The following is a 17,370-nucleotide window of genomic DNA, read 5'->3' on the forward strand; positions in this document are numbered from 1 at the left end:
ACTTCTTATTGAACAAGTGGGAGCAAAGGATGAAGGCCAATTAGTTATTATTAGCCACAGCGACGATACTTCTGCGGTAAACTGGGGCATCCCAATCCATCTTCGATACGCGATGGGTCCTGCGTTATAAGCGGCGATACGTACTCTACTTTTAGATTGCCGTTGGATCGGCCAAAGTATGTCATATTTAGCAGTCTCCACATGACTGTAAGGCGGAGCAGGTGGCCGAATACTGCGGATGTGGTCAAGCGAAAGTATCCATACAATGAATAACAAAGCATTGTAATGAGCTGGCTCTACTTCGTCTTGGAAGCTCGCCGTTCACTTCGCTTGCCAGCCTCAGTCGATACGCCACCACGACTGGCCACAGCGACGAACGGCGATGCGAGAGGTAAATTTAGCCACTATCAATCTGACCTCGTTCGACATGCCCCAGTTGCTGTCACTATCATCGTCCGTAGATGACATTTCTTGGCTGCTATTCTATAATAACTTATTCGTAAATTTATTATTTGGAAGACGACTTTAGATTGATCTGTAGGTTGTTCGGCTTAGCGTTGGATGCGCTATCGCCCCTCATGACGTCAGATCTACTGCCCTCTACAGTATCGCGATGTCCTCATGAAAGGAAAGCGCGAGAATTATGAAATATAAGTTGACTATAGCTGGCCGTACAAAGCACTAACTCGTACGAACAGTAGCTTGATGCTGGGGACATACAATCATCGTCGACTTTAATAATGACTGGTCAGGCGGGCCCGGTGACGGTACAGCATCGCCAATGCAATTCCAGTTATCGGTGTACAGTACCTTTATCGTACCTTCAGGTTCAGGCTCACTCTACATCTACTACCTGCTCGCTCGGACGACCCATCTCTATTCCGCTAAATCAGCTTGCCACTATCTTTCTTCAACTATATGTTCAAACCAGTTTAATTGATTCCGGCTGACGCCAACTACCTCGATGCCTCCAGATGTTGGGTAATGCGAGGTCCGATCAGGCTAACGGGTCCTGCCGTCGTCGAGGTAATCGTCCAATCAGCTATTAGAGGCGGCTTTTGCGATTGCGCCACACAAATCCGAAGCAACCCAGTCTTGGCGGATAGTGTGCGATTTAAAATTTGCTAATTGATTACTATTACTAACTAATCGGACAGTTATTGTGACTGCTCCACAATCCGAACCGTAGTAGACAAAAAATGCTGTAAGAGGCTGGGTGTAGTGTCGCTACATAGCAGGTCCTGTGACGATGCTGTGTGATTTTATCAGAGATCTGATGCGTGATTCAAAAAAAATTTTACAATTTCAAAACTGTTCGACTTAAATGGCCTTTCAGTTTCATTTCATGATAATTTTTTTTGTAGGCAGATGATATTGCACGGCACTACTCGGATGACAAGACTCGAGAGAGAAGCCACAGGATGACTCGCCAGCGATGCGCCGCTCCTAGGAAGACGATCGGCAACACGAGCTCCCGTCGTCTGTACTGAGATCTGCTAATGATTATTTATGTACTTCATTATTTTCAAGATTTAGCACATTTAATAATGCTAAATTCGCCCTTATGTCGAATAATATACACGCATGTTCAATCTTTAGAGTGCTTAGGAGAAAAACCGCACCTTGTACGATAAATTCTCGGAGTTCTTGCGCTTGCGGAACATCAAACTGCACTAGACAGCAGCGGAATGACGTATATTTCACAGTTCATCTGAATCAGTTTCGGCTACAATTTAAAATGTTAAGAAATCCCAAAAAGATGCACTACAAACTGTACCATGACGTAGCCGTCTCCAGTTCCACGGAATACTTCAACTCGGGTGCATGATCGCATCAAGGCATGAGAGGGAGCCAGCCGCAACGAAGGGAACATAACTCTCACCGAATTCGCGATATCATCAAGTTGACCCAAAGATGTGGAGATTAATCCCGGCTATCGTCATTACAAATCTTTACATGTATGTAGTGACGCCGATAAGAACTCAACAGCAAATTCTCATTCAATAAAATTAGAAAAATATCAGAAAAGCAGAATCCTGTGTAAACATCGGATAGAACTCGGTATGATCAACGTATTTTCGTGGCAGATAACTACTGAAGACTCGTTTGTAGCTCATCATATATAATGACGTGATCTTCCGCCACCGCAGCTCTTAATTTGCGCCTTGCCGTATAAGCTAAGGAGTGCCAGTTCGAAATGGGACGTGATCTGCTCAACGATCGTCGCGTCCGGCCTGCCACTCTGACGGAAAAAGCACATATCACCGCCTGCTGCTGCTCGACGACCACTCTGCCCTCGGTGAAGCCGCCTTTGCTTGATGCAACAATGACATCGAGGCAGTTCGTACGGTGGTTACCGAGGCTGTGGACGGCAGCTAAACTATATTAAACTATGCTGTATCTGTCGATCCATTTTAGTCACCCCATTTAAGTTCAGGATGACTGCGCCTGGCAAATGAAGCCCGGACATTTCACTGGCCTTCTTAAAATCCGGGCTTTGGTGGCCGTTTAATACAAGTGGCCATTATTGAATACAACCAAGAGGAGCCAGTGGATAGCACGCACTTCCTACACAGTCCGAGATGACCGTTCCTTATATACAGAATGTTGCTCAAGCTTGCTATTCTTTGTTATCGCAACTACTTGCCAATAAGCTTTCAGCCGCGCAGGCAACTGAAAACAGCCGCTGTGGCTCCTAAAATTGGCAACCAGCCGTAAAAACGCACGCGGGAAATTCAAAAAATTAGAGGCAAAGCCAAAATTAGATTTTGAAAGTTACACCTGCCCACCTTCCTGACAGGGCGAATTTACTAAGGAAGACCTATTTCCTTGTTTGTCCGGAAAATGAACTCATCCAAAATTGAAGGCATTTCTCGTAGAATATAATTGTCAAGAGTATGAATCTGCGGAGAACCATTCATAATCCTGCATTTTCTGGCAAACTGGAAATATGCTTTTTTTTCAATCGATAAAATATGCAAGCAAGCTGAAATTTATATCAGGAACAGTGTTAGGCAGAGAGCGGGAATCTATGGTAATTTATAATAGAGCGTGAGACAATACTCTTAGGTGGAATGTGCCACTAGACTCTCGACATCTCAGTCTCACTCATCCTTAGGACCACTAGTCAAAAAACAGTCACGAGCCTATAACAATGCGTGTTTAATGAGCATCATGTGAGTTGAGGAGAAGGATCTCATTTCGAATGGAATGAGATGTGCAGATCATCACGCATTTTGACAACATCATTAAAGTTTAGACTAGCCGAGAACAAACAAGAAACGCTATTTGACGGGGGCTAGTGCAATTGTAATAGGGGATTCGCTGGGGGGTTTTTTTAATTTCTATTGTAAATCTGTCAAATAGTGATTATGCACGCTAAAATTGATTAAAATGCCGGCTGGACGTGACGTGACTTATGGCAAGTTGTTGACAGGCGCGCTAGAAACGCGTCGCGTCAAACTAGAAGCTATTGCTTTCATTACATACTCCTATCTAGTCCATAAAATGTATGTATGACAATGCTCGCACAGAAACGCGAAAGTAACGCGTTATCATTCCAACGGGTGTGGCGCACATTGACAAGAATCAAAGTTTGCCTGGGTTTGGGTACTGGCGCAAAAAGAAATTGCGACATCATCGATGCAATTTATGGTGCATCTCTTGATTTTGTACTAAAAACGAGGTCGTCGATTAGAGCAAATGGGACACTATTGGAATGACAGCCGCAACGGTGACACATCCTAATTTGGAATCAACAAGAGCGGTCGGCATAAAATCGTCCAATGAGCTTAAGACAATTTTCTATCTGTAAATTGTTGTCGCAACGAAAAGCAGGAACATATCTATCCTCGGTGTGAGCACAACGAGGTCAATCTATAGAATACGGTCCCCAGTTTATGACAATGCACGACTGGTAAGGAGCACGTTCTCACATTGCCAGTCGTACATTGGAAGGGAAAAATGTTGTTTAGAAAGTATCGCGTTGTGTGCATTAATAATTACAGACCAACCCTATGAGATGAGAGATAACGCAGGAGATAAGTTAAATTAAAGCTTTGAATGCAGAACGGTGCGCGAACACGCTTATTACTAAGCTAATATGCATTGGATATGCCCGGACAAAACCGTTGCCAGTAATATTCCTGTACAGCAAATCCGGGTCATTGGAAACGACTAAATGACGCCCTGCAAATAGGCGCACGTGATTTTAGATTCTTCAACGTTTATCAACTCAATCCCCAGATTCCGTATTTGATGTTCCATCTGCATGCTAGGAAACGACCATTTGGCAGTTTGCTAAGCATAAAGCTACTATCTATCGAAAATTACCTCTGTGTCCGTGTTATGTAGACCAAGGTGTTCTACGCTAGTCCTAAACAGGAATGATTTCTTAACTCAGTCTTAAATCTTCTATTATATTGGCTTGTTATAACGGATTTTCGACGACTTATCGGCGGAAAATATTGTTTCACGTTGTCGAACGATTATCTCCAGAGGCTTAACTCCGGCACCGCTTCTACTGATATTCCATTACACGTAATAATTGTAGTGCCTGTGTGAGGAGGATTTAGTGACGTCAGCAAGATGTGGACTTATTTTCAAATGCTATCATAGTTACTAGGGTTCAGTTTATTATTTTAAGAATTTTTCACGCGACGTTGATTAGTAGCTTTGTAGTAAATATAGTATGGGACACTCTAACAACGGCTCCCAGTAGGTTTTTTTTAGGAAGTGGATCGGCGTCAGTCGTTAAGCAAAGCTTTATTATTATCCTTCCTTTATTCGCTAACTCTCAAAACACGTCAGGATAGAAGCATATAATTAATATCTTCAATTGTCTAATTGTGTAGCCTATATATAGCCTCATGAGTCAATGATTTGGAACTAGCTCGCTAATGGTTTCTAAACCAACTAATCGCTGGATGGCAAACACAATATTACAGAGCATTGTATCATAAAAGCGCTCGCAGTTACCAGTAAGGAATGGCGAGGTAGAGCGATGGTGGACGACGCTGGCTATTCTACGTGCTTGTATAGATGTCTGAACTGTCATGCCGGGGTGGCCATGAACAGAAAAATTGTGAGAGTGTCACAAACAGCGTGACGATGGACGAGTATTATTATTAGGCGATTAATTGCTAAGGTTACACAGCTATTAACGGGCGGGCTAGCATTGAAATAAAAAGGTACGCACTAATTATAGTATTAAGCAAGAAGCAGTACAGTGAACGATTGGTACCGAAATTAGTGTAGCTCTGGTCACTGTTCACACGTGGCTTTGTTTGTGATCAGCAGTACCAACATCAAGTTTCCGGGCTGCGCCTTCGGCCTTAGAACCTGCGCCCTTGCTCGTCAGCCAAAATCATTCTCGGGTGACATCATTGGCAAAGTCTCCCGAGCCGCCATTGCCAGCAACTGGAGTGAGACTTACGCAGCGCTTTTGCTGCCGCGCCCTGTTTTCTTTTTCACGTCCCGCTGCCCTCGTCCATCCATCATCGCATCTCTTCTTCCTCTTGCTCTCCCCCTCCCCTCAACTGTTCTCGCCACGTTTCCCACGCGAACCCCCCCCGCCCATCACCGTCTCGTACTTTTATCGTTCTGGGAATCATCTGGCCTGTCTTTCGCTGTGCCCCGGTTAATCCGTCTATCCCTTGATCCTCTGTAAGCCGAGTGCGAAGCTAGCCACTTGTTCTGGCCGTATAACTACGCATCGGTTGCGCCGCCGCCGTCCTCCTTCTTTACACTCCTCCTCAGTCACTCGTTTAGGACCTTCCCCCCCAGCTTCGGTCGATCCGGTTCTCGATCGCTATCATCTTCTTCTTGTTCCGGTACTGTTCGATTAATAACTCGGCGGTTTACCTGATTTTCCTTCACCTTCCTGTCATCACCAACTTTTCTCGACTTTTTGCGTCACAATGAGTTCAATAATAAGTAGAGTCGTACTAGTGACTTTAATACTTAGTGTTGCTCTCATACAAGCAGCTCAGTTTTCAGATGCTCCACGTAAGTTCTTGTTTGTTTTGTCTATTAGTGGTACGACGGCATAGCGGGTGTGTGTGGTGTCTCACTTCCATTGCAACCCGAATTAACTCTACACTGGAGTGAATGACCAACAACAGCAACAGCAACAACCACTGTTTTGATGTACGAATATAGATTACTAACTAATATTTTAGCGTGCTACAAACCGTGCATAGATTACACAAAAATCATATCAGAGTGCAACGTATTTGATTTAGAGTGTTTGTGCCGGGATTCAGTGTATCAACTTGTACGTAGCCTCCCTCGATATGTTTACGAAGTAGCTGACAAATATATAGGGCCTCTCCGGTTGCTTTCACTCCCAATGCTCCAGCAAGGATTTACTATTCGCGCAGAATTTGGCCACATCTGAGTGTGTTCGTTTCAACATCCAGCCAGGTGCCAACCCACATCTTGCCCGACGCGATACTTTGGAGAAGTATATGAAGCGTGAGCTCTCCTCTGGCAGTCTCTCTGGGTCTCAGTCACGGTCTCTTTCATCGACACGTTTTTTGTCATCGACACGTTTTCTTTCATCGACACGCCTCTCATCTTCGGGTTTCTCATCTTCGGGCTCATTCGCCACTGCTTCGTTCTCGAGCTTCTCGCCGACTACGACTTCATTTGCTCCTCCGCCAGTCGCAGCCAGACATATTGTGAAGCGGACGCAAGACTATGGCATGAACCAATGTGGTCAAGCCTGCTTCTATTCCACTCTGGTAGCTGCTGGATGCGACCCGACTGACCAGGACTGCATTTGCTCGTCGAGATATTTCAACGCAGTCACTGACTGCTTGGTCGAATTTTGCTACGATCAGATCCCACTAGCATTCCATGTACGACCAGCGCTATGTGCAGCCTCATGACTGTAATTTTCCTCTTATTTTTTTAAGTTTATATGAAAGTAAAGTTATGGGTTATGGGTTTGTTCACTTGCTGGTAGCTATTTTGATATCTTCTTCTTTTTCTATATATCGCGGTAATTCTTCGTCATATACTTGTAGTATTAATGTATTTACTGTTTCTTGTTTGACACTTTTCTTTGTATTTTTTATCTCTCTACTTTATGGATGGTTTTGCACCAATGGACTTTGCTTTTGAATCATATATGTACTCGGGATTGCCGCACTAGATCTCATTGGAAATATGATTAGCAAGTGTATGATGTTGACGCGTGTGTGTCTTGGTTGAAAGTGGAATCATATTCGAGTTAATATGTTCTCTATACCAAGGCCATCCTTAGTTGCGCAGTCGGAACCGTCCATGAAGTTGACAAGGAGTTGTGACGAAGTGAGAATGCGGTGCTCCTTGGGAAAATGGAACTTATAGATTTTGGTTGATTTTATTGTATTTCCTTATGCCACAAAGTTGTTTATGCTTTTGCCGGCAGGTTTTATATTGCGTTGTGTTTTTAAGTGATTCCGGGACGAGCAGTTACAAGGATAGCCAAAAGCTAGTATGTGACAGGACGACAGATGGATAGATGGCTTTTCTGTCCGCATTGGGTGTTCATCTAATTTCTATCTAATTTATCTCAATATTTAGCCTTATTTAGCCTATGAGTGCGAATGTGGTGCTGCTACCTTCTGTCATAAAATAGTCGGGCATTGAAACACCCCAGGGACGATGCTTAATTGCACAAACTAAAAGCGATAACAGCAGTATATGTGTCCATTCTTGCTACTTCTGAAGTAATGTTGGAGTGTCATGAAAAGTGCAGGTATATAAAAACCAGTCAAGCTTAAGAATGAACAGTGTTCTCGTCTTTCATTATCGGATCACTTACAATCTGACTTACATTACATCAAGCTTATGCTCATAATTCAACGCGGAATGCGTCTCGCGTATCAATCGTACTACCTCTTTCCTATGCAGACAGAGCGGCAATATGTAAACCCTTGACAAAACCCTCACAAGAGCAGTTAGAAAATTAGTAACACAAACTTACAGGGCCAGCGAATATATCGTTGCAGAATACTCAGCCCAAAATATAAACTGCATCATAATTGACCGACAAAAACCCCAGCCGTTCCCAACAAAATGCTCTCAAGCCACAGTTGGACCATGGGCAGGTGGGTGGTGTGGCTGGCGTCATTAAGAAAAACGTGTATAAGCCACAGGGGGAAACAATTGGGTGGGCGAAGCGGGGCCTTAAATCTGATGAGCAAAACGTCGACATTCATCCTGCGGTACACACTCATATATTATTCCATTTCTTAATCTGGTTCTTTTGGTTTATTTTCTGAGGAATTGTTAATTCAGCAGTTGTTGTGCCTCTGTCAATTCTCACTCTCGTCCAATTGTGCGATATCAAGATTAACGATGTCTGCGTCCCCATTAGCGAAGTCAATCGCATCTTTCGCCATTCGTGCTCACAGGCCCCGCGCCTTGCCAGCCATTCCTACTCTAGTTACGACCGTTCCTCGCCGCTCAGCAGCTGTCGCTGTACCTGATGACCATGTCTCCCGCTCGGCGCAAGAGCCTTTGGTGGAGATCAATAGCTTGCCATTACAGGATGCCGTTAAAGCTCGCGGACCGAGGAATACTTGGACTCGCGAGGAGATTGCCGCGATATATGACACGCCATTGATGGACCTTGTTTACAACGCCGTACGCTCCCAGTCCATCAAATGAGTTAATTATTTGCTAACTGTCCATCAGAGCACCGTTCATCGCAGATTCCATGATCCGTCCCAGGTCCAGCTATGCACTCTTCTCTCAATTAAGACCGGCGGATGCACAGAAGATTGTTCGTACTGTGCACAATCTTCCCGATACGATACAGGGCTAAAGGCATCGAAGCTAGTCACTATCGGCAGTGTGCTAAAGGCAGCTCGCATGGCCCGTGATAACGGATCTACTCGGTTCTGCATGGGTGCCGCATGGCGAGACATGAAGGGTCGAAAATCTAACTTGCGTGACATCAAAGAAATGATTAAGGAGGTTCGCGGTATGGGTATGGAAGTCTGCGTGACTCTCGGTATGCTCGACGATGCACAGGCAAAGGAATTAAAGGAGGCGGGGTTGACCGCGTATAACCACAACGTTGACACGTCCCGTGAATTCTACCCGTCCGTTATCTCGACGCGCAGCTACGACGAGCGGCTGAACACAATCGACAACGTCAGCCAGGCTGGAATCAGTGTGTGCTCAGGAGGTATTCTAGGACTCGGCGAGAACAAAGAGGATCATATCGGCTTAGTCTACACTCTCGCTACACTACCGAAACATCCTGAATCTGTGCCGATCAACACACTCGTGCCAATTCCTGGAACTCCTCTCGGCGATAACAAGCCTATCGAGTTCAAGTCCGTACTTAGAACAATCGCGACCGCACGTATCGTCATGCCAAAGTCCATCGTCAGATTAGCAGCCGGCAGAATTACGCTGTCAGAAGAAAAACAGGCTATGTGCTTCATGGCCGGTGCTAATGCTATTTTTACTGGTGACAAAATGTTGACCACCGATTGCACTAGCTGGGATGAAGATAAGGATTTGTTGGAGGGATGGGGATTGCGGCCAATGAAGAGTTTCGAACGCGAGACGGGTAACCCCGAGATGATTGATTCTCAACTCGAGACAGACCTGGAAAAAGAGGGCTCAAGTGCATTGTTTGGCACAGAGCGATCATTCAAACAGGTTAAGCTGGAAACTGGCACGTCTGCGTAGACGCAATTTAGAGCAGAGTTAGATACTATTTGTAGGATTTTTGGATTTATAGAGTCAAATTGCGATTGCTTAATTAAAATAAAATACATATTGCACGTGGCAGTGACTGAATTTCACTACATTACTGTGGGATATATTGTCATGATAACGTTATTTCATGATCCAATTTAGTACTGTTCCCCCGAAACACGCGGACATGTGGCACAATATAATAATGAATCATTCAGGCAATAGTGAAGCGACCCTCTGTTGCTGTAGGTATGACAGGCCGATTACTTGGAAGGCTGACCAGTTGAAAAAGATGACCGTATAATTCTCTGCACAGCACTCTTCGTAACCATATGTATAGTATTGACATTATCTACGCACGTAGAGCCAAAATAAACTCTTACATATCCACTACCTTATCCTTCAAGCTTGTATCGTTCATCAAGATCCTAAGCGACGCGTAGAAATATAGGCATGCCGGTATTCAGTCTTGCCGTCGCTGTAATCTACTTGGTAGTTGCGGTGTTGATACGGGATAGATTATTTTCGCTACTCTGCAACTTCTTGGGCTTGGTTCGAGTGTCTCGTATGGGGCTCCGGGCTTTCAGCGAAACACTATAAAGTTTCGCCTTTTTCAAAATAATCGGTACAAGACCAGGGAATATCAACAGTGTTTGTTAACCATAGATCAGAGCACCGCAGCCGACTAAACCCACAATAATGGAGTGCATATCTCTCACAAGTACCAGAATGACACTTTACATTGGCCCCCGAATAATCTAGTTGATTGATTTCCGATCATAAAAACGCACAATGACAAAAGTCTCTAGAACTGAAGCACTACACCATAGTACCAAACCCGGGTCCTATCTCTCTTTGTACCTTACCCCATTGACATACCCATGAGTTCCCTTGTTACTCACCGCCATCATTATTTAACGCCTGTGATATACCATCCAATAAGTCGTCAATCTCTTCGACCTTCACATTGCAAGATAGCGAAATCAATCGTCGGTAGTCGTTCATCTTTTCGCCAACACCGGCAGCAGCCCACAGTTCCACTATATCATCGACCATCTTCCGCCGCTCGACTTGTAGTATATATAGTTCCTTTGCAAGATCCTGGCCCAACCGGTTACTGCTACTGTCGCCAGCGGCGACATGGTTGAACTTGCTGCCATGGTGTTTGCCGCCTTCACCCCCATCGTCAGAACTGAGAAGTTTTACTTCCTCTTCCCGCACCAATTTGAGTAAATCTCTCTTTTGTGTCCGCTCAACAACTTTTCGGAGTTCCGTCGCACGTGCAGCAACGCGTTCTTCAGCCACCGTAGTCTCCTCGGCAATTTTTGCGCCGTCACCGTCTCCTGATTCGCCCTGTAGTTCCCGTACGGTCGCCTCGCAGACGCGAATGTCTTTCCGCATATGCACCAGTAATTGCGTAGCTTGAGCCAAATCTGCTTCCTTGTCTTGTAATTCTGCGTCATAAGCTGTCGCAAGGGCTTCGAGATGATCGGCCATGGCAGGGACAACCTTCTGTATTGCCTGAATAGCAGCTTCAGAAACATGGGGATGAGGCACGATGTGCGTCTGTCCGGCAATAATAGGTGCGGAGCTCACCCCGTTATGTCGTCGGGTGCTTCCATAGCTGGCTGCTCTGACATGTCCGTTGGAAACCTGATGGTCAAACGCTTGCACAGGAGAAGATGAAGACTTTTGTGCATTTATGGCGTTGTTCACCGCATAAACGTAAGACTGAGCCACCTGTCCTTGCTTGTTTGGGATTTTTGTGCTTGCCGCGTATCCTAGGAATACTTTGATACACTTGCGTGATCCATTGCGCGCGGCAATATGCAGGGCCGTATCTCCATTGCTGTCTTGCTGATTCAAAAACCGCGTTAATGTGTCACGAGCCTGAGTCTCTGTTAATTTCCCGAGGATTACTTCGATGTAGTATCGCGCAGCAGAGTGCTTCGACTTGGATGTTGTGATAGCCGCGATGTGATGGAGGACAGTCTGTCCGAACCTGTCAAAATGAAAAATTGTACTTTGCAAAAGGTCCACCACTTTGGGGAATGTACGTCGCTCGTAATTGTTAGTGAACATGATGGCTCGAATCAAAGGAGTCTGACCAAGGTTATTGACAATTGTGATATCAGCGCCGGCACGAAGTAACGCTTCAATCATTCTGATGTGACCGATCGCACAAGCCCAATGGAATGGTGTGTGCCCTTCGTCATCGATTGCTGCATTGACGTCAAAGTCCGCTGGAGGATGAACAAGGAAATCGGGGATCTTGTCGTCGTCCGGAACCAGAAAGTAATCCAAAAGTCGATTCGAATACTCCATCTGAGCTACAGCAATACCAGCTAGCGTGGCACCATGTCCCAAAACTTCCTGAAGTTTCCGTTTCCGTCGACTAGTGCTGCTGCCATTGACCGCAAGCTCATCACTGTTGGTTTCGGTCTCGTCCGACCCGCTGTCGCTTGGAGATGAAGAGCCGGAAGATAAAGAGTCAGAGTTGGCGGAGATACTTTCATCGTCGGTTAAGACTTGTTGCTGACGGTGTGTGTAGTGCCGTCCTGGCATGAGAGGACCATCTTCTGAGCCGACTTCATCCATCTCATTGTCTTCCTCGCCTTCTTCGTCCTCCACTATTTCTTCGTCCTCGTCCAATTGTTCGTCCTCTTCGCCATCGTCGTCCTCATCGTCGTCGTCTTCATCGTCGTCATCTCTAATACCCCGTCCGTAAACAGCACCTCGAGCAAAGCGATGCTTGACGCGGCCACGAGATCTGCCAGCCGCCGTCGCTCGCCTTGCCGGGGCTGAGTTTGCAGCGGAAGCCGCTGCGCGTTTACTGTGAGCTGCTGCTACGGCGACGGATGATACCGCATGCCTTGGAACTCCAGCACCTTTTAGCCGTCCACGTACAGACGACGCGGTGATATGTTTAGGCGCCGGAGGAGGACTGGTCGAAGTTGGCCGGAATTCGAATACTGGCCGTAGCAGCTCTTCCACTCGGTATTGCATTGCGATCTCACGGCCCCGATCCAGTGGCACCCATGTTCCTAGGACGGGCGTTAATTTAAATGAAGCATAAGAAAGGTAAATATTGCTTACCTTGATATTTCCCATAACCACCCTGGATTTTTTCATGAATACCCTTCTGAACCTCCCGTTCCAGAATCCGAGTGCGTTGTGGCTTGTCGAAATTTGCAACTTTTAGAATTTGCGTCGCGTTCATCCACGCATCTGAACGGCGTCGCATGACTGCTACATTGCGACATATGAACTCATACACAGGCACCTAGCAACAACTGTCAGTCGTCAATATTTTCCGCATTGGCGACACTGGATACACACCCCTGAGTAGGTAGCCTTATATATCTGATCCCGATTCTTGTCACCCATTGTCGTCGTGCGGCTATTCGGCTGCTTCTGACAACGTGCGTCGGCCAAGATTACTTGCTGCCAGCATAAGTCTCACTCGCCCTATATATTCGCAAAATATTAGTAACTGATCTATTCCTTCCAGAAAAAGTGCCTGAAGATTCCTCATCGACAGTCGAAATGTGCTGCAAATCTAGTCGCGAGCCGGGGCAAAGTCAAAGCACATATGTTGCCCAGGACCAATGCCACGTCTCACTCTCAAAGCCTTCCGCGCCCTTAAATCCATCAAAGGGTAAACATACTCAGATCCTTCAATATCTCGCTGTAGAAACGTCAACAGCACTTGTAGAGTGTATGACTAGCGTATCCGTTGAGCGGGATTGCAGAACGAGAAATAAGCAGTCTGAGATGCTCTTATTTTTTCTATTTCGCGTGAGGACCGGACCGAACGCCTTTCGCGTTACAGCCCAACCCAACTTTACGCGTCTTATGCCCACATTGTGGGTTTATGCCTTTTCTATCAGCACACTGGCGTTTATGCCAGGAGAATTTAAATGCCTAATTTCATGATCGTTACAGTTTTAAATGCAGTATTATGTGCGCATGAAATTGCCGATGGCATCCAATCACCGGGCCCTGAAATAACTAAGGCAGACAAGTGTCCAGAGGTGTTAAGTTCGAAATTCGGCTAACAATTCGACATCAACTGTGTTGACCAGGGCGGCTAATTTCGAGCAGTTGAATCTATTTCTTGTGGATTTGGAGATATTTTAGCTACGAGACCCTTTGCAACTAAGTCAAGTTTGTCGCTCGGACTAATAATTGGAGAATTTCACAGTATCGCCATGGGACACGAATCGGTTGAAGATTACCAGTGGCCTCCAGTCGGTACGTGATGTCATTTTTTACCGAGTGGAACACAGCTGTCATAGTGTGACTGCTGGTCTTCGGTTTTTGCTTACAATGTGTTGCATCGAGCACAAGCTAACGAATTCATACAGCCTCCGCGCAGGAGATGAAGGATGCGAAGCTACCACTGGCCTACAGAGACCGGTGTGCGAGTCTGCTGATCCCGTTGAACAAATGCCGTCACGAATTTTACTATCTACCATGGAAGTGCATAGTGCGTACCATCCGCGAGAGCGTGCTGATTTGACAATTGAAGATATTAATTAGTATTTCACAGGACGAACGACATGCGTATGAGAAGTGCGAGTACATGGAATTTCAAGCTCGAGTGAACGCCCTGAAGAGGCAGAAGGCAGCTGCCGCGCGAGCTGCTGCTGAGGCCGAGGCGGCCGCTGCCTTATCATCATAAGTCAAGTGTGGTCGCAACTGCGATGGTTGTTGGAGGTTGGAGGGTTAGAATTGAACAAGTTGAAGTAGAGATATCTTGGATTGGATTACGTCGGATTTATGCATTGCTTGATTGGGATATGGCGATCATGGTGATCCCGTGCGGTTTTGGCTAATGTCTTGTACATAAACACAATAAAACAAATAGAACATGTATTCTTCTAAGGCACAATGAGATTTATATCATACAAAACTATTCAAAACATGCAGAGAGTACAAATATACCAATTCTAATGAACTCAAAACACTACGTTTATACACTAACTTGATAATGCAATAAAAGGCTACGAGCTGCGGTATCGATTTCCCGTCATGCCACCCAGCAACTTTTCGCCCGCTCCATCCCACTCATTTCCAATGGTCAATTGCCCAACTGTTTTAACCAAATCATAGTTCACCGCCGACCCGACGACCGAGTCGAACTGGTAGTCTGGATGCCCTCGAATGAACTCTCTCATCCACCGCGCAGCAGTATATAGCTCGCCACTGGCGCGTTTGCTGATCAAGTCCATGTACGCGTTCAGCGTACAGCGGGTCTCGACGTCGACGGACATACTATCCAAATAGCTCTGCACAAGTTTGACCAAGCCCGGGAACTCATCCATCTCGTCCTCGACATCTGAGCTGAACCCATTCGTCGTATTTCGTTTCCGTCCATTAATGATCTCATCAATGGTAAATAAATCGTACTCATCCTCAACCGGTTTGACCGGCGGACTCACGACAGAATCGGTACTCCGATTCCCATCTGAAGAATACCACGACGCAGACGCGTCTTCGCTCGCTGTCTCCGACCCGGTCGACTGCGCATCATGACTGTGGCACACCGGCGCGAAAATATCTTTCCGGAAATAAAATTTTTCGTCGATGACAGCGTCACGACGATGCGCGACCTGCATATTCCTGTCGACCTTGGAAATCGGAATGTAAAAGTTCAGTTTAAACGATAAAATCGCCCGGGTCAGCAATACAATAAAGATTGCGAACGCCGCGTTCTCGAAATCGGTAATCTGGATCTCCATGCTTCGGAACTCGACGCGCCAGCCAATGTCAGTTCCAGGTGGTGGTGGCTTGAACCGCATTGTCTGCCAATTCGTCGACTGAATGTTTTCAAAGTGATCCGAAGACGTGATATCGTCCTGGTCGATCAGTTCAGAGAAAACGACGATGGGATCCCGAATGAATAAATGTGCGTAGTGATTAGCTAACTTCTCGTCGACGCCGGCATCAGTAAGCGTTGTCTTGATCTTGTCGTCCTTGACTAGCTCTATATCATTATACTCAGGCCTGCATTCCGGACTCTGTGATATATAATAATCGATAGAATCGTAACGTGACTTTGGGATCACGAACCTCTGATGATCCAACGGTTTCAAGCCCCGCTCTTCCTCAGTTCGATCGTCCACACTACCGGCAATCACGTTCCATCGACAGTCCTGATCGCTCAAATATCCCCTCCACGCCGGAGACGCAGCCGTGAGCGCCAAAAAAATAGGTCCCAACGGCGCCAGTTGGTCATACAGCCTCCGCGCCTCGTCAATATCCGTCGCCTGGAAGGTAATCTGCAAACAGCAGCAACCCATACCAAATCCCATACTGTCCATGTAAATATGATCAGGCTTCGCTGCACCATCCCTCGCGTTCGCGTCTTCCGGGTACAAGTTTCTGTCATATGGAATCGTTGGGTCAATGAACGGAGTTGGGGTGTTTTTGTCCTTGAAAATAGGAACGTTCATAGCGACTTTAGAACCGCGTCGTTCACGGATATTGGCCGTCAAAGTGGGGAAACGGGCATGTGGATTGATAAGCTCGTCCGGCAAGAACAACGATCTGCTGGCATTGCCTGTGGGTGGGTAATATGGGTCCGTGAACTGGCCAGGAGCTCCAAGACGGGGAAAAGACGTCAATGTGATGGGAAATTCGTGCGGCAGCATGTGTTGCTTTGCAATCTCGCGACGACGGTTCATGTTTAGTTCGACGTTCAGAAGGTCCTCTAGCGATGCGGTATACGGATGCCCGGGCGTTGCCTCAAGCATGTATCGTCCATATTCAGGATGAAAAGTCGGAATTCGCTGACCAGATCTACTCCTCAATTAGACTTTCTCCCCCACTTGCCCAAATTGTCTCGATTAGTTAATTAACATACCCAATTCCTAGCTCGTCCTCAATCTTGCGCTGCCTTGTCTCATTCTCCTCCAACGCAGTCAAAATTTCCGCCTGCCTCAATGATAGCAATGCAGATTTGTTCTCGTCGTCGTACGAAACAACCATGTACTCAACTTCATCGCCCCACAGCAGGCTATTCCCACGCTTATCTTTTGTGTTTTTCCATATATGCAAGAATTGCTATACATCCGACCTCAAAATTAGCATGTGCACGCTTACATAACCGATACAAAAATTTTAAAAACACAAAAAAAAAGGTGTGAAATACCTGGATACCATGTTGCCTGACGTGGTCTACGTGCTTCTGGACCTCTTTCCAGGGCAATGGAGTTCCTAGAGATCTTCAATTGCAAAGAAGTGTCGTTAGCTATTGGCATTGTTCTGTCAATTAATAATCAACGATCGGCGCTTCCGGTCCCATTAAGTCGACCAAAAGCATTTTAAAGTCTGAGTCCGAGAGAATCTGAAAATTAGGAAAATGCTCATGACGTACAATAAACCCATTGCGTGTTTTCTTATATAGATACCGGAATTTGTGTTATAAACTTGCGGTTGTGACGGTCGACGACGATATCACCCGTCGGCGCAGAGCCCCCGTCACTCTGCCTCACCGAGAATAAAGAAATATCCAAATACTGCCGCGAAAACGGTTAAGAGTCGATATATATATATATATATATATACTAGAAGCGCCGGAGGGCTAGTATGCCTTTCAAGAAGAGCAATTGGCTGTAGTGAGAGAGGGGGGGGGGGGGGGGGGTGGGAGCTAGAAAAGAAAAA

General features: G+C 46.1%; 5 protein-coding genes across 5 annotated transcripts; 3 read left to right on the top strand and 2 right to left on the bottom strand.

The window, feature by feature from the left end:
* Positions 1–5,918: 5,918 nt before the first annotated feature.
* V1513DRAFT_422534 (uncharacterized protein) lies at positions 5,919–6,890 on the top strand (the record flags this gene model as incomplete). Its single annotated transcript, XM_066895981.1, has 3 exons — positions 5,919–6,006; positions 6,180–6,274; positions 6,324–6,890. The coding sequence occupies 3 exons, from the start codon at positions 5,919–5,921 to the stop codon at positions 6,888–6,890; spliced, it is 750 nt and encodes a 249-aa protein (XP_066756042.1).
* Positions 6,891–7,947: 1,057 nt separating this feature from the next.
* V1513DRAFT_435841 (uncharacterized protein) lies at positions 7,948–9,799 on the top strand. Its single transcript, XM_066896689.1, has 2 exons — positions 7,948–8,634; positions 8,686–9,799. Exons 1-2 carry the CDS (start codon positions 8,347–8,349, stop codon positions 9,691–9,693), a joined length of 1,296 nt encoding a protein of 431 aa, XP_066756043.1. The 5' UTR covers positions 7,948–8,346; the 3' UTR covers positions 9,694–9,799.
* Positions 9,800–10,596: 797 nt separating this feature from the next.
* V1513DRAFT_456139 (uncharacterized protein) lies at positions 10,597–12,946 on the bottom strand (the record flags this gene model as incomplete). The annotated part of the gene is made up of 2 exons (XM_066899554.1): positions 10,597–12,746; positions 12,799–12,946. 2 exons carry the CDS (start codon positions 12,944–12,946, stop codon positions 10,597–10,599), a joined length of 2,298 nt encoding a protein of 765 aa, XP_066756044.1.
* A 782-nt stretch (positions 12,947–13,728) lies between these two features.
* On the top strand, positions 13,729–14,609 carry V1513DRAFT_393322 (NADH-ubiquinone oxidoreductase B18 subunit-domain-containing protein). Its single transcript, XM_066895311.1, has 3 exons — positions 13,729–13,956; positions 14,070–14,191; positions 14,255–14,609. The coding sequence occupies exons 1-3, from the start codon at positions 13,914–13,916 to the stop codon at positions 14,384–14,386; spliced, it is 297 nt and encodes a 98-aa protein (XP_066756045.1). The 5' UTR covers positions 13,729–13,913; the 3' UTR covers positions 14,387–14,609.
* Positions 14,576–17,331, bottom strand: V1513DRAFT_435850 (glutamate-cysteine ligase-domain-containing protein). Its single transcript, XM_066896690.1, has 4 exons — positions 17,084–17,331; positions 16,859–16,931; positions 16,571–16,770; positions 14,576–16,506 (listed from the first exon to the last, which is right to left on the bottom strand). The coding sequence occupies exons 1-4, from the start codon at positions 17,092–17,094 to the stop codon at positions 14,709–14,711; spliced, it is 2,082 nt and encodes a 693-aa protein (XP_066756046.1). The 5' UTR covers positions 17,095–17,331; the 3' UTR covers positions 14,576–14,708.
* Positions 17,332–17,370: the final 39 nt, after the last annotated feature.

This window comes from Lipomyces chichibuensis (assembly GCF_038497645.1).
Source record: "Lipomyces chichibuensis strain CBS 12929 unplaced genomic scaffold V1513scaffold_2, whole genome shotgun sequence".
Classification (NCBI taxonomy): Eukaryota; Fungi; Ascomycota; class Lipomycetes; order Lipomycetales; family Lipomycetaceae; genus Lipomyces; species Lipomyces chichibuensis.